The sequence below is a fragment of the Trichomycterus rosablanca genome, chromosome 9 (genome assembly GCF_030014385.1).
Source record: "Trichomycterus rosablanca isolate fTriRos1 chromosome 9, fTriRos1.hap1, whole genome shotgun sequence".
Classification (NCBI taxonomy): Eukaryota; Metazoa; Chordata; class Actinopteri; order Siluriformes; family Trichomycteridae; genus Trichomycterus; species Trichomycterus rosablanca.
Genome location: NC_085996.1, coordinates 7,238,696 through 7,253,347, shown reverse-complemented (window position 1 = coordinate 7,253,347; position 14,652 = coordinate 7,238,696). Strand labels below are relative to the sequence as shown.

General features: G+C 43.7%; 1 protein-coding gene across 1 annotated transcript in view; it reads left to right on the top strand.

The window, feature by feature from the left end:
- Window positions 1-14,652, top strand: part of ptprk (protein tyrosine phosphatase receptor type K) — a 130,608-nt gene that overhangs the window by 42,277 nt on the left and 73,679 nt on the right. Inside the window, exon 3 of the mRNA XM_063001776.1 lies at window positions 4,993-5,115. Coding sequence (XP_062857846.1) covers window positions 4,993-5,115 — 123 coding nt within the window. The remainder of the gene's footprint in view (window positions 1-4,992; window positions 5,116-14,652) is intronic.

The following is a 14,652-nucleotide window of genomic DNA, read 5'->3' as shown; positions in this document are numbered from 1 at the left end:
GGTGAATCTGGGTGGATGAGTAAATGAGTTAACAAGTGAGTGTGTGAGACCCTGAGATGAATTGGCACCATGTTGATGGTGTATTCCTGCCTGGCACAGTGTGTTTTTGGGTGCCACCCCACTGCCACCAGTGTGCTTTGTTTTCTCTGCTGTATTTTCGTCCTCTAAGGAGACGACCTATGACCCGAGGTGCCTGGTGTCAGAAATCATCCGGAGACGTCAGAATTATTGGGACGCGCTCTCTCTCTCTCTGACACATTTCATCCCGGCAGCCTCGGAGAAGTTTGTTTTTGCGCTCATCTTGCAGTAGGGGAGGATGACAGCGTCCTCGAGCTCTGCCTCTCTCTCGCATCTCTCTCGCATCTCTCTCCCTCCTCACGTCAGACGAGTATACAAGCGCTGTATCAGACCGGAGCTTCTGCCCAAATCCAAAATTAGATCCAGAAAAATGATCCTCTTGCTCATTTTACTGCTTTTCCTCGGCTACGTGCAGTTACAGGGTAATTTTAAATACAGCCCTGAGCTGAATCTCAGATGATTGTGAAATCAGAGTGGAAATGAGAGCGAACAATGATCAGCAAAGCAGAACCACGTTCCCCACGTTCCCCAGCGGCTTTGATTTAGAATCAGCTGGATTAAAAATACATAGAGAGCAACATCTATTTGTTTTTGTGTCCTTTAGCTCTTTTTACCTTGATTAGTTGACTTTAATAACCACCAACAAGCGATTGGTACAACTCTGGATGGATCCATGACTGAAAACCAATTAGTTTAATTGAACTTGAACCTTTTCTTTCTAGCAAAATGGGTCACATGTGACTTTTAGTGCCGTCCACATAATCTCAGCAGGGTTGAGGTCAGCAGTTGGGAAAGATCATTCCAAATTCGGTATGTTTTGGGTTCTTCTGGAACACCCACTTAGAATAGAATAGAATGCCTTTATTTAGCATATATACATATACAGATGTTCAGTACATCAACATTCTTTCTTCACATACCCCAGCTTGTTTGGAAGCGTTTGGAAGGGTCTTACTCAAGGGCCCAACAGTGGCTGCATGGCAGAGCTGGGATTCAAACTCTCAACCTTTGCCCAAAGCTCTACCCACTAGGCCACCACTTGTGTCCAGGGTAGCCTTTCATCTTCATTATTCAGTTCAGGCTTTGCTCTTCACCAGTTCCACAGACAGCAAAACAGCCCTGAAGCAGAATACTACCACCACCATGCTTTACATTAGGTACAGTGTTGTTGGGTTGGAATGCCTCACCTTTTCATCTCCAAACTGACTTTTGGTAATTGTGGCTCAATAACTCAAGGGTTGTTTTTTAATGTGAGCCCCATCCCTGTGCTCAGCAGGAGACCTCAGTTGAGTTTTAGGTGCAGATGACCTACATTATAAACTGTATTTATAGAATTTGTACGCAGCTCGACTCTCTTTTCGTATGCGGTTTGTTTCACTGAATAATCACACACATCTGATAAAGCAGTGGTACTCACTCGTATTCAGCAAGAGCCACAAAGAGCCACGGTGGCTGCAGCTTTTCATCCCGATCCTGAAGAAGCTTCAGTTGATTCTATTAATCAGTAAAGTGAAATCAAGTGAATTTTCCGCTCTGTTTGTATGAAGACCTGCAGCCTTGTGGCTCTTTTTGAATAACAGAGAACATCACTGCTTCATAGAAAACGTGGAAAACAAATAAACAAACTTAATAATGAGTGATTTTATGTTTGATGTATTTTATTTTGATAATAATAATAATAATACTTTCAATTTATATAGCGCCTTTCAAGATACCCAAGGTCGCTTTACATCAAACAATAAACAGTTCAGTGAGGTACAAAAAGAGAGCATAGTTAATTGAAGAGATGGGTTTTTAACAGAGATTTAAATTGTGGAAGTGAAGAGACAGAGCGAAGAGAAGAAGGGAGAGCGTTCCACAGAGTGGGGGCAGCCACACTAAATGATCTGCCACCCAAGGTTGACAGCCTAAATCTAGGTGTGGCCAGCAGGCCAGCATCGGAGGACCTGAGTGAGCGACTGGGTATGTAAGGTGTCAGCAGATGGGAGAGGTAGACCGGGGCAAGTCCATGAAGGGCTTTAAAAGTAAGGAGTAGTATTTTAAATTGGAGGCGTTTATGCACAGGGAGCCAATGCAATTGCTCCAAAACCGGGGTGATATGGTCGTGTTTTCGAGTGGATGTGAGGATCCTGGCCGCAGCATTTTGAATAAGCTGTAGAGGGCGTATCGACTTGTTAGGAAGACCATAGAGCAGTGAGTTGCAATAGTCCAGCCGAGAAGTAACAAAAGCATGGACCAAAAGCTCAGCTGTCTGAGGTGAAATCATGGGGCGAAGACGAGAAATGTTACGTAGATGGAAGTAAGCAGACTTTGTGATGGAGCGGATGTAGGGCTGAAAAGTTAGGAGAGGGTCGACTGTCACACCAAGGTTCCGTGCAGTAGCAGCAGGAAAAACAGAGGTGTTCCCAATGAGAAGAACAGGGCAAGAGAAAGAGGAAAGTGCAGCTTTCGAGCCAATATACAGAAGCTCAGTTTTATCGGTATTTAATTGAAGATAATTCTCCCGCAGCCATAGGATGAGATCTTGAAGACACCTGGAGAGGGCAGTAGGAGGAAAGGGATCAGAGGGCCTGAGGCTAAGGTAAATCTGTGTGTCGTCCGCGTAGCAGTGGAATTTTAACCCGTGATTTCGGAAAATTTCACCCAAGGGAGAGATGTATAGAATAAATAGCAGTGGTCCAAGGACCGAGCCCTGAGGCACACCCTGATGTATGTGTGCATTATTTGAGACATGGCACCCTAGCTGCACAAAATGTTGCCTGTCAGAGAGGTAGGATTTAAACCATGCAAGTGGCAGGCCAGAAAGACCAATATTGGACAGTCTGGACAGAAGAATAGTGTGGTTGATAGTATCAAATGCAGCAGTGAGGTCGAGAAGTAGAAGCATGGAGACCAACCCTTTGTCAGCGAACAAAAGGAGGTCATTTAAAACGCAAAGCAATGCAGTCTCTGTACTATGATATGGACGGAAACCAGATTGAAAATCTTCGAGCAGGTGATTAGAATTTAAGAAATCAAGCAGCTGGGATGCCACGACTCTTTCTGTAATCTTGGAAAGAAACGGAAGGTTTGAAATAGGTCTGAAGTTACTGAGATCAGTGATATCAAGATCAGGCTTCTTGATGATGGGAGTGACTGCAGCGATAAAATGTGTTTAAATTGCTGAGATGAAACCTGATCCGCTTGTATTGTATACTTTAAATAAAGTGTGAACAGTTGGTGCAAATTGTTGGAATTTTCCTCTGACAGCAGCACAATGAGCAGGTGTGTGTGTGTGTGTGTGTGTGTGTGTGGAGAGGTGGTACTGGTTAGTAGATGTGGTTAATAGTGGGATGTAAAAGAGGTGTGTGTGTGTGTGTGTGGAGAGGTGGTACTGGTTAGTAGATGTGGTTAATAGTGGGATGTAAAAGGTGTGTGTGTGTGTGTGTGTGTGTGTGTGTGTGTGGAGAGGTGGTACTGGTTAGTAGATGTGGTTAATAGTGGGATGTAAAAGGTGTGTGTGTGTGTGTGTGGAGAGGTGGTACTGGTTAGTAGATGTGGTTAATAGTGGGATGTAAAAGGTGTGTGTGTGTGTGTGTGTGTGTGTGGAGAGGTGGTACTGGTTAGTAGATGTGGTTAATAGTGGGATGTAAAAGGTGTGTGTGTGTGTGTGTGTGTGTGTGTGTGTGTGGAGAGGTGGTACTGGTTAGTAGATGTGGTTAATAGTGGGATGTAAAAGAGGTGTGTGTGTGTGTGTGTGGAGAGGTGGTACTGGTTAGTAGATGTGGTTAATAGTGGGATGTAAAAGGTGTGTGTGTGTGTGTGTGTGTGTGTGGAGAGGTGGTACTGGTTAGTAGATGTGGTTAATAGTGGGATGTAAAAGGTGTGTGTGTGTGTGTGGAGAGGTGGTACTGGTTAGTAGATGTGGTTAATAGTGGGATGTAAAAGAGGTGTGTGTGTGTGTGTGTGTGTGTGTGTGGAGAGGTGGTACTGGTTAGTAGATGTGGTTAATAGTGGGATGTAAAAGAGGTGTGTGTGTGTGTGTGTGTGTGTGTGTGTGTGTGGAGAGGTGGTACTGGTTAGTAGATGGGGTTAATAGTGGGATGTAAAAGAGGTGTGTGTGTGTGTGTGTGTGTGTGTGTGTGTGTGTGTGGAGAGGTGGTACTGGTTAGTAGATGTGGTTAATAGTGGGATGTAAAAGGTGTGTGTGTGTGTGTGTGGAGAGGTGGTACTGGTTAGTAGATGTGGTTAATAGTGGGATGTAAAAGAGGTGTGTGTGTGTGTGTGTGTGTGTGGAGAGGTGGTACTGGTTAGTAGATGGGGTTAATAGTGGGATGTAAAAGAGGTGTGTGTGTGTGTGTGTGTGTGTGTGTGTGTGGAGAGGTGGTACTGGTTAGTAGATGTGGTTAATAGTGGGATGTAAAAGAGGTGTGTGTGTGTGTGTGTGTGTGTGTGTGTGTGTGTGTGTGTGTGTGTGTGTGGAGAGGTGGTACTGGTTAGTAGATGGGGTTAATAGTGGGATGTAAAAGAGGTGTGTGTGTGTGTGGAGAGGTGGTACTGGTTAGTAGATGTGGTTAATAGTGGGATGTAAAAGAGGTGTGTGTGTGTGTGGAGAGGTGGTACTGGTTAGTAGATGTGGTTAATAGTGGGATGTAAAAGAGGTGTGTGTGTGTGTGTGTGTGTGTGTGTGTGTGTGTGTGTGTGTGTGTGTGTGGAGAGGTGGTACTGGTTAGTAGATGTGGTTAATAGTGGGATGTAAAAGAGGTGTGTGTGTGCTGTTTGTAATGTACTAACATCAGTATGAGAGTGTGTGTGTGCGTGTGAGTAGGTGTGCTATACTAACATCAGTGTATGTATATATAATGTGTGTGTTATATTAGCATCAGTGTATATTGTGTGTGTTAACATCTCTGTATATTGTGTGTGTTGTTGCAGGTGGCTGCTCGTTCGATGACGGCCCATCACAGTGTGATTACCAGCAGGATCCATATGATGATTTTGATTGGACACACGTCAGCGCCCAGGAAGTGCCGTACCTGTCCCCCGAACTGCCTCAAGGTCAGAATAAAGGCTGCACCATGCTGTCAGAGTATCGTTTAGTTCTGTTTAGTATGAAGTATGAAACGTTAAAGCACCGTCTCCCCATAGAACTCTCATCCCTCTTCTGCACATGCTCAAACCAGCTCATCCTCTCCTCCCTGACATTGTACCTGCGCTGCCACTCTAATAAACCTCTCCCTAATCCTGTCCATCCATGTACCTCCCAACCAGAATCTCAGCATCTTCATCTCCACCCCTGTGTCCATCTCGCCTCTAAGCTGTACAACATAGACAATGTGAACAAAAGTATTGGGACACCACTTCTAAATTTTGATTTCATGTGTTCCAGCCACATTAATTGCTAACAAGTGTAATAAATCAGCTATAGAAAAGAAATTATATGCTTTAAACTTTGAATCAACAGTTTATGGAAGACCCTTTTCTGTTCCAGTATTATTGTGCCCCACCAAAAACTCCAGTGACCTACACAGGTCTGGAATGATCTGGACTGGAACATCATATTTAGGTTTTCTTGACCAATATCAGTGCCCAGCCATACAAATGCTCTTTGCTCTGCATGGGCACAAATTCCCACATACATACTTCAAAGTCTTGTGAGAAGCTTCTCAGACGAGTGGCTGTTATAGCTGAAAGGATCACGTAAAGGTCACTTAATTTTAATACCATTTGTTTTTTAAATGTCCAGCAAGCTCATAGTCGGGTGTCCAAATACTTTTGGATATATATTGCAGAAGCCTCACTACTGTATTGTAGACTTTCCCTTTCACTCCAGCAGACTTATTTTAAACTGAATGATTTGTATTTATATGACAGTGGGACAGGATTAGTGAACTGGATCTATTTTGGCTAATCGAGTGTTTTAGCTTGAGACTCTTATGTATGTGTATCGCTTAGCTTTCTACATTTAGCATATTGTTTTCCTTATTGTTAGCATCCATTAACTACAATAAAATATAAACAAAACTTTAAAAAAGTTCCAAACTTAATATGTAGTTGTGATATTATGGTGTTATTAGTAAAAATAACTCCCAAGAAATGTCTAAAAACACATGAAAACACTAACAACAGAAATACTTTAGCAGTAGTTTATTTGCATGATGCTAATGGCTGGCTAATTGTCTTTAGCCATTATTTGTTGCATTCCTCTTTTTGTTTATTTCTGTATGTAGCGGGCGTATTCCTGTATGAGGTTTTTTTCTGTGGTGAGAATACATGCATTATATGCACGGCGTGAATTACGCGTCTGAAGCGAGTGCAGTTTAGCAGGTATATTGTAGCGTATAAAAGTGTAATTATTAGCACAAGAGAAGCAGTTTGAATTTGGTTAGGAAGATTAATATTCAAGCCTGGGGGCTTTTTGCTGCGTACACACGCTGCTGAGTGAAAATTAGCAATGTGAAATGGATTGCTGGCGTTATTAGCTGGAGCTGGTTAATGTGGCTAGCTTATCATGCTAATACAGAGCGTGTCTCAGTAATGCAGGTGCTTGTTTTTTATTTTTTCTTCACTTCAGACATGATTTCTCTCTCGCTTTGTCACAAGAACAGGAAAACCAGCTTCTCTCATTTGCCTAGCCGAGTCTCTTCTGCTCTGCTGTGTATAGAGCCGCTGACACACACACGCCACAATGAAGCGTTTTTATTGAAACTGTTGGAGGTGACCGCGGTAAAGAAAGCACGACCTTCTACATTCACCTCTCAAACACTTAACTCTGGGGGGGGGGGGGGGGGTTTCTGCTCAGGAGAATCTGTGCTATGAAATTAAAGCTTTTTACTCTCAGGTAAATCTGCTAATTAACACAAGATTGGGTAATTAATCATGCAAAGGGACGGGGAAGGTCGTCAGCCCGGCCTTCCATTAGTGCGCTAGTGTAAAAGCTGGCGTGGTTTCATCAGAGTGTCACGTAAAACTCCAGCAGGCTGAGTTTAATAAGCTGCATTCGGTTCTCTGGGTTTGGAACAAGGTTGAGATTAATTTGATGGTAAAGCAAAGAGAAGATGCTATCAGAGAGCTACGCTATACGGCGCTACGCTACAATACCATCCAAGTCACTTAATGTAGGGTTTTTCCAAACGTTTTTTCGAGCGACCCACATTTTGTCCATGATTTTTATCGTGACCCAGGCAACACAAACAATGCATCAATACAAAACACAAAACATATTTAATTAATAAATATCATGGAAATCTGGTCCCACTGTGGTTTACATGATCGTTTGTGTACAAGTTCATTTCATGTTTACGCGCATGTTAAAATTTGTTTATTTAATTATTATTATTTTACTCTGCGACCCCGACTTAACGGACTCAACCAAATACCTTTAGGTGTTTGTGTCCTGGAGTGGTGTTGTTAGGGATGTAACGATGCACCACAATACAGTTAAAAATCGATTCACATGTGTAACGATTCAAATGGGTTTACATGTATAATGAATCGATATTCACTTTAAACAGCAGAGGGCGCTGGCGCTATTCACCTTGCCTGGTTGAAGTCACTACAGGGTTGCCAGGTTCGGAATTTCCAGCCAAATTTATTTATGTGGGGATACTTTCTTTTATTTGTATTATTCATTTATTTATTTAATGTGGGATTTATTTCATTTCAGTTTTTTTACACAAAACAAAAAACATTATTTAGATAAATTAAAGATAAGTGCAAATACAGTATTTTATTTATTTAAAGAGAAATAATAAAAGGAAACTTTGTCATCATTTGTCTTCAATTTAATTTTGTTTAAAAAATCGGGAAAAAATTGTATTGTGAATTCAGTATTGTGAATCACATCGTGGGTAGATAGTATCGTTACATCCCTAGGTGCTATAGTTCCTAATAGACTTCCTAGTTCACATTTTCTTCAATACAAGGGTTCCACGGCAGCAAATTGCCTTCAAATAAAGAGCTGGGCTGCGTTCACATTAATAATTGCGCTGCTCTGATTTCTTATGGATTGAGGCGCTGCCACTTACCCTGAGAGTCGTGCACAGCGCTGGCCTGCTGCTTTGTTGCTTGGTTTTTACTGCTTGCCATTGACCTTTTTAAAGCGCCTCCAGTGACAGGAATTGTATAAACATCAATGTCAGAAGTGAAACACAGACACGGCGGAGAGAAACTGATTCTCACTGTTCTACATAAACTCAGCTGTTTCATTCTACGTTAAATCTAGCACGGCATTATGGGAAAAATCCAGCACGACAACTAGTGAGCTATGACACACTGTGTTTGCATTGTGGTTAGCAATCCTACGTTTACTAATCCTGGAGTCACTTGTTGTTGCTTCGTAGCTCTTTAGTAAGATTTGATTCATCCACAAATTAACAATGCTAGATGTTCTTCCAGTACATCTAGCACCCTACCATCACCCACGTTTAACTACAGGTGGTGTGGAAGAGTTTCTAGTGGTGTGAGCTGTGGGAGTCTTGGTATGATCTTCAGGATCTACTGATCGTGTGAACTGAGAATTTCTGAAGGACCTGGATGGAAAGGTCTGAACGTTTTGACGTGACCTGATGTAAAAGTGTTTCAGGATTTCCTGAATGAAATGAGATGAAAAGCGAGTGAGCAGTGAGATGTTGTTCCTCACACCGTATCTCATGCTGGTACTCATTTGCTTCTCATGACTCAGCGTGACTGGAATCGAGCGGCAGCATTTCTGCTAAATTCGTCATCAGGTAAAATATCTGGATTTTCCCAAAAAGAGGTTTCCTGTTTGCTGTTTGAGGCTTTTCAGATGTAAATTCTTCTGGAATGATGTGTCGTAGCGGGAAGAGAAGTTTGTCTGATGTGCTGCAGGCTGACTCACAGACTCGTCGGGCGGTTCAGTGGAGGGTTGGGTGGAGGTACGGGGTGAGTCAGTAACCCTGGGTTTGAATTAATACAAACAATTTACCCCTGTTTTGTCTCTGGATGGTGTTTACAAACCGCCCAACCCACTGCCCAACCTTCTGAAGTTCTGATGACTGTGTAGCTAAAACATTCAGGCTTAAGGATTAATATTAAGGACTGGATGATGTTTCTGATACATGTGCTGTGCAGATGATGAAAATCAGAACATCAGAACACATTTTATTACTCGCTGCGTCCACTTTTAAGGTGATGCCAATGTTCTCCATCTGAGTAGGTGGTGCGGTGTAGGAAACTGATGGGATGAAGCTTAAAATACTGGACTGCAGTAAAAAGTCAAGTCTGTGCCACAAAGCTGAAGATCTACTGTGGATCAAACTGCAGATGATTTTAATTCTGGTGATGATGTGAATGTGTCACAACACACACAGCACTGAACCCTTCTGTGCCAGTCAAAATGCCCACTGCCCTTCAAAGGTACTGAAAGTGGGCAGAGCAACAGAAATAAGATCTGATGAATCAGACTGGTTCCTCCAAGATCATCGTTCACTCAGGGAGGAGATGCAACCGGGGTGGCACTGTGGCTTGTGGGTAGCACTGTCGCCTCACAGCAAGAAGGTCCTGGGTTCGATTTCTGGGTGAAGCGTTCCGGGCCCTTTCTGTGTTTGCATGTTCTCCCTGTGTCTGTGTGGGTTTCCTCTGGGAGCTCCGGTTTCCTCCCACAGTCCAAAGACGTGCAAGTGAGGTGAATTGGAGATGCAAAATTGTCCATGACTGTATTTGATATTAAACTTAAACTGATGAATCATGGGTAACCAGTAACTACCTGTCCTGTCATGAATGTAACCAAAGTGTGTAAAACATGACGTTAAAATCCTAATAAATAACCAAGAACCAGGATGCATTGTAGGAAGATCCACCTGCTGGGAACGTCCTGGTACCAGGTACCACCAGACTCCTTCAGATGTCTTGTAAAGTCCAGGTCTCTGTGGGTCGGGGGGGGGGGGGGCGGCACAGTGGCTAAGTGGGTAGCACTGTCGCCTCACAGCAGTAAGGTCCTGGGTTCGAGTCCCACGTGGAGCAGTATGGGTCCTTACTGTGTGGAGTTTGCATGTTCTTCCGTGTGTCTGTGTGAGCTCCGGTTTCCTCCCACAGTCCAAAGACGTGCAAGTGAGGTAAATTGGAGATACAAAGCTGTGTTTGACATTAAACTAGAACTGATGAATCATGGGTAACCAGTAACTACCTTTCCTGTCATGAATGGAACCAAAGTGTGTAAAACATGACGTTAAAATCCTAATTAATATAAATGGTAACATCCTGGTACCAGATACCACCGGACTCCTTCAGATGTCTTGTGAAGTTCAGGTCACTGTGGGTCTCAAAGAACTCTTACTTTCCACCTCGGCCCTATTTGCACTGCATTATGGGTAAAGACGCACAAGCCTACCCACATGCTAGCTCCTAAAAACGGACGTGGACGTTTGATTAGCATTACCGCTTTCAACTCGAATAAAAACGAGAGCGCTTTGTGATGCAGGGAAACGAGAGCTACGCCGACAGCCGAGGATTGTGGGAGAACGACAGGCGGAGACGTGTGCTTGACAGCCATCTTGTGATGTCTCCTGTCAGCCATCTTGTGATGTGGCGCGGAGGGGAGCGTGACAGCGGCCATGACACGCCGCTCATTTGTTTTGATACGTGCTGACACACCGGCTCTCGCTCAGCGCTGCCAATCGCGGGGAGGTGAAGATGAAGCGCATCTGCCTCCGATTCTACCTCCAAAACTATAAAGTGGGGACGTTTTCACCAAACTGTAGCATGTTTAGCACCTAGCACTTGTGGATTGGTATAAAATATGAGACGAGCTTTGATTGATTTCTTTTTGGAGGTGTTTGGATTCCCTAAAATAGAAAAACGTTCCAGTAACGTAATGGCAACTGATCCAAAAAATAGTGGCAAACTCAACAGAACCTTAATTGCTGTCACCCTTTCCCTTCCAGTCTAGTCATATCTAATTCCCCAGTATAATCAATCAATCTGTGTGGAGAGTCAGTGACAGCTGGAGACACCCACGTGAGCGGTGGTGAAATACTCGACTCTTGCGTGTTACTCATGTATGTTACAGCTCTGTATAGAAATCTGCTGCTGGCTGGTGAAAAGAAGCGCCTGATGGAACTGATTGTGGATTTATCGTGAACAAAGTGTACACATCTCGTTCACATCTGGCTAAAGTCTTTGGCTGTAAGAGGTGCAGAAATTAAGCACAGCCACGCCTACAGTTTTTCTAATAGCAATACAAATAAAATCGCATACAGAAATAGACTTACCATTTGATTGATTTCTTTTTTAGTTGTTTAGATTCCCTGTGTTATTTTTTTAATGGGTAAAAGCACAGTGTTTGGCTTCAGTGCATCCCGTACAGATATTTCATCTACTGTTTATACATTACAAATAAAAATATTTAGTTAAGTCTTGACCTCATGCTTATCTGACAGGTTATCTGGTCATTTTCTGTCATGTTCACATTGTTTTCCTGGTTTGCAACCAAACCGCATCCTGTGTGCCAAACATTGTGCAAGTACATCAGTCGTAAAGCATTAATCTGACATATTTAGTACAATCGTGTGTGATTTGGGACACAGCCCGCTTCTGCTGTTGTCTTTACTTTAAGCCCCGCCTCTACGAGGCCTGACTTGGCTCAAATTCAAACTTTTGAGTTTGTTTCGCCCCTAATGACCCATTTTTAAACCAGACATGTTCCCCTTACTGTCTGATGGCTTTACGTGTGCTGGCGTACGTTCCACCTCTCTCACACTTGGGTATCGCTTGGATGAGAATGCTCAGGAGGTGGAAATGAGCCCAATTCTGAAAAAATGGGAACGGTGCATGAAAAGAACGATACAGTCGTAACCAGCACACCTTTACTAGGGTTTCTCTGTATCGAATAACTGAACTGTGTTCTGAACTGGACCTGCAGGGGTTCTGATGTTGAGCAGTAGAAGAAATGCACGTGCTGGCGAGTGTTGGCATTACCCGGGTGTCTGTACCACCTCTGTGATGATATTTGGGATTTTCGGAGACGAGCAGTCTGTGCTCCTGTCTGCCGGCTTTGTTGTCTTGGGTTCCTGATGGAGATAAACTGGCTGCTCTTGCGAAAGGGCATACACACACACACACACACCACACACACACCACACACACACACACACACACACACACACACACACACAAACTTGTTTCTTTGTTTTTTAGCAGCGCTGATGGAAAAAAAACGATAAAGTGGCACAAATGTCAACAATATTCTGGTTTTTTTACCCTTTCATTGCAGTTTTACTGTAGAGCAGGAACGTAATGCAGACTCAGAACCTTATTGTTAAGATTATCGCCTTTTCTTTTCTAATTTAGTCATATCTAATTCATATCTAGTATAATTAATCAATCAATCAATTAATGGCACTGTTGTCTGACAGCAAGAAGGTTCTGGGTTCGATCCCCAGGCGGGGCGGTCCGGGTTCTTTCTGTGTGGAGTTTGCATGTTCTCCCCGTGTCCGCGTGGGTTTCCTCCGGGAGCTCCAGTTTCCTCCCACAGTCCAAAGACGTGCAGGTGAGGTGAGTTGGAGATACAAAATTGTCCATGACTGTGTTTAATATTAATTGATTAATCAGTCAGTATCGTGTATGGAGAGTCAGTGACAGCGACCCCTGCTGTGAGCGGTGGAGGAATACTCGAGTACAGCACGTCTCTCCGTGTTTGTTACAGCTCTGTAAAGAAATCTCCAGCTGGCTGGTGAAAAGAAGCGCCTGATAACAGAGATTGTGGATTGATCGTAAACGGATCGTACACATCTCGCTCAAAGCAAAACCAATAAGAGCTCGGTGAGTCTGCGAGGCTCTCGGCGGAGCAGAAGGTTTTAGATTTCTGAGCTTTACAGCCGTGTTTGTTTTTCCTGACGCGCTGGATTATTTAAACGTCTTTGATTGGCTTTGCGGTCTAATCAAAAGACTGAGACTAATTACCGAGCTTGGATTCCTTCCTAAAGCAACACAGCGGAGAGGACGAGCGGAGAGGAGATGAAAAATGGAGAGCATGTTTGAAATTATTCATCAGAACGTTTCCAGCCTCTTGTTCTGCTGCCAAAACTACAAAAGAGAAGAAAAAAAAACTTCCTGGCCCCAAAACTCCATCCATTTTTCACCCTGGATCTGTTTCCCTCATCTCCTCACGTGGCCACGGGGGTGAAGTTCTGAGAGAGGTTCTGAGAGAGGTTCTGAAAGAGGTTCTGTACCAGCCAAAATATACAGATTCACTTTTTCTTCAATACAAGGGTTCCACTGCAGCAAGTTACCTTCAAATGAAGAGTTGGGCTGCGTTAACATGATCACATGAACTGTGCTGTTATTTCTTATGGAGGGCGGCACGGTGGCACGGTGGGCAGCTCTTCCGCCTCACAGCAAGAAGGTCCTTGTTTTGATTCCCGGGTGCTGTCCGGGTCCGAGTACTTTCTGTGTGGAGTTTGCATGTTCTCTCCGTGTCTGGGTGGGTTTCCTCCCACAGTACAAGGACGTGCAAGTGAGGTGAACTGGAGAGACAATGTCAGGGACGCTGGAGTTCCTCTGCACCAGTGGCCTAGTGGTTGGGGACCAGTTGTAGTAGAGAAACTCAAGCGTCCCTGACGTCACCCTATTAAACTCTTTAAGACGAAATAAAACCTTGACTGCAGCTCAGACCTTATTATGAACTCACAAATAATCTTTTGTCTAAATGCACCCAAATTCCCACAGGCACACTCCAACATCTTGTGATCACCATCGTCACCATCAAACACCAACACTGTCAATCTGACACTGTCAAACACCAACACTGTCAATCACAGACTGTCAAACACCAGCATTCTTCATCGGTCACCATCATCGCCATCACCACAATGATAATCTTTTGGCTAAATGCACCCAAATTCCCACAGGCAAACTTCAGAATCTTGTGATCACCATTGTCACCATCAAACACCAACACTGTCAATCAGAGCCTGTCAAACACCAACACTTTCAATCAGTCACCATCATCCCCACACTGATGATCTTTTGGCTAAATGCACCCAAATTCCCACAGACACACTCCAAAATCTTGGGATCACCATCGTCACCATCAAACACCAACACTGTCAATCTGACACTGTCAAACACCAACATTCTCCATCAGTCACCAATATCACCACACTGATGATCTTTTGGCCAACTGCACCCAAATTCCCACAGGCACACTCCAAAATATTGTGATCACCATTGACACCTTCAAACACCAACACTGTCAATCAAAGACTATCAAACACCAACATTCTCTATCAGTCACCATCACACTGATAATCTTTTGTCTAAATGCACCCAAATACCCACAGGCACACTCCAAAATCTTGTCAAATGCCCTGACAACTCAAGACCGATGCTATTTTTTAGGCCATTTATTCTGGAACGGGTTTCTCCAGGTTCCCAGGTTCACTTTTCCAGTCTGATCGACGCAGCAGGTTTTATGTTCGCATCTGAAAAGCGTTCTCCTCTTTTACTCAAGCTGTATACGTTTGTATTTTTTTGGAAGCGGTACGGCAAAGGATTTCACGCCGCACTCCGAGCCGAGAAAACAAAAAGCAGAGGGAAGACGAGGCACTACAGAGAGCGGCTCAAAGACGGCGTGTC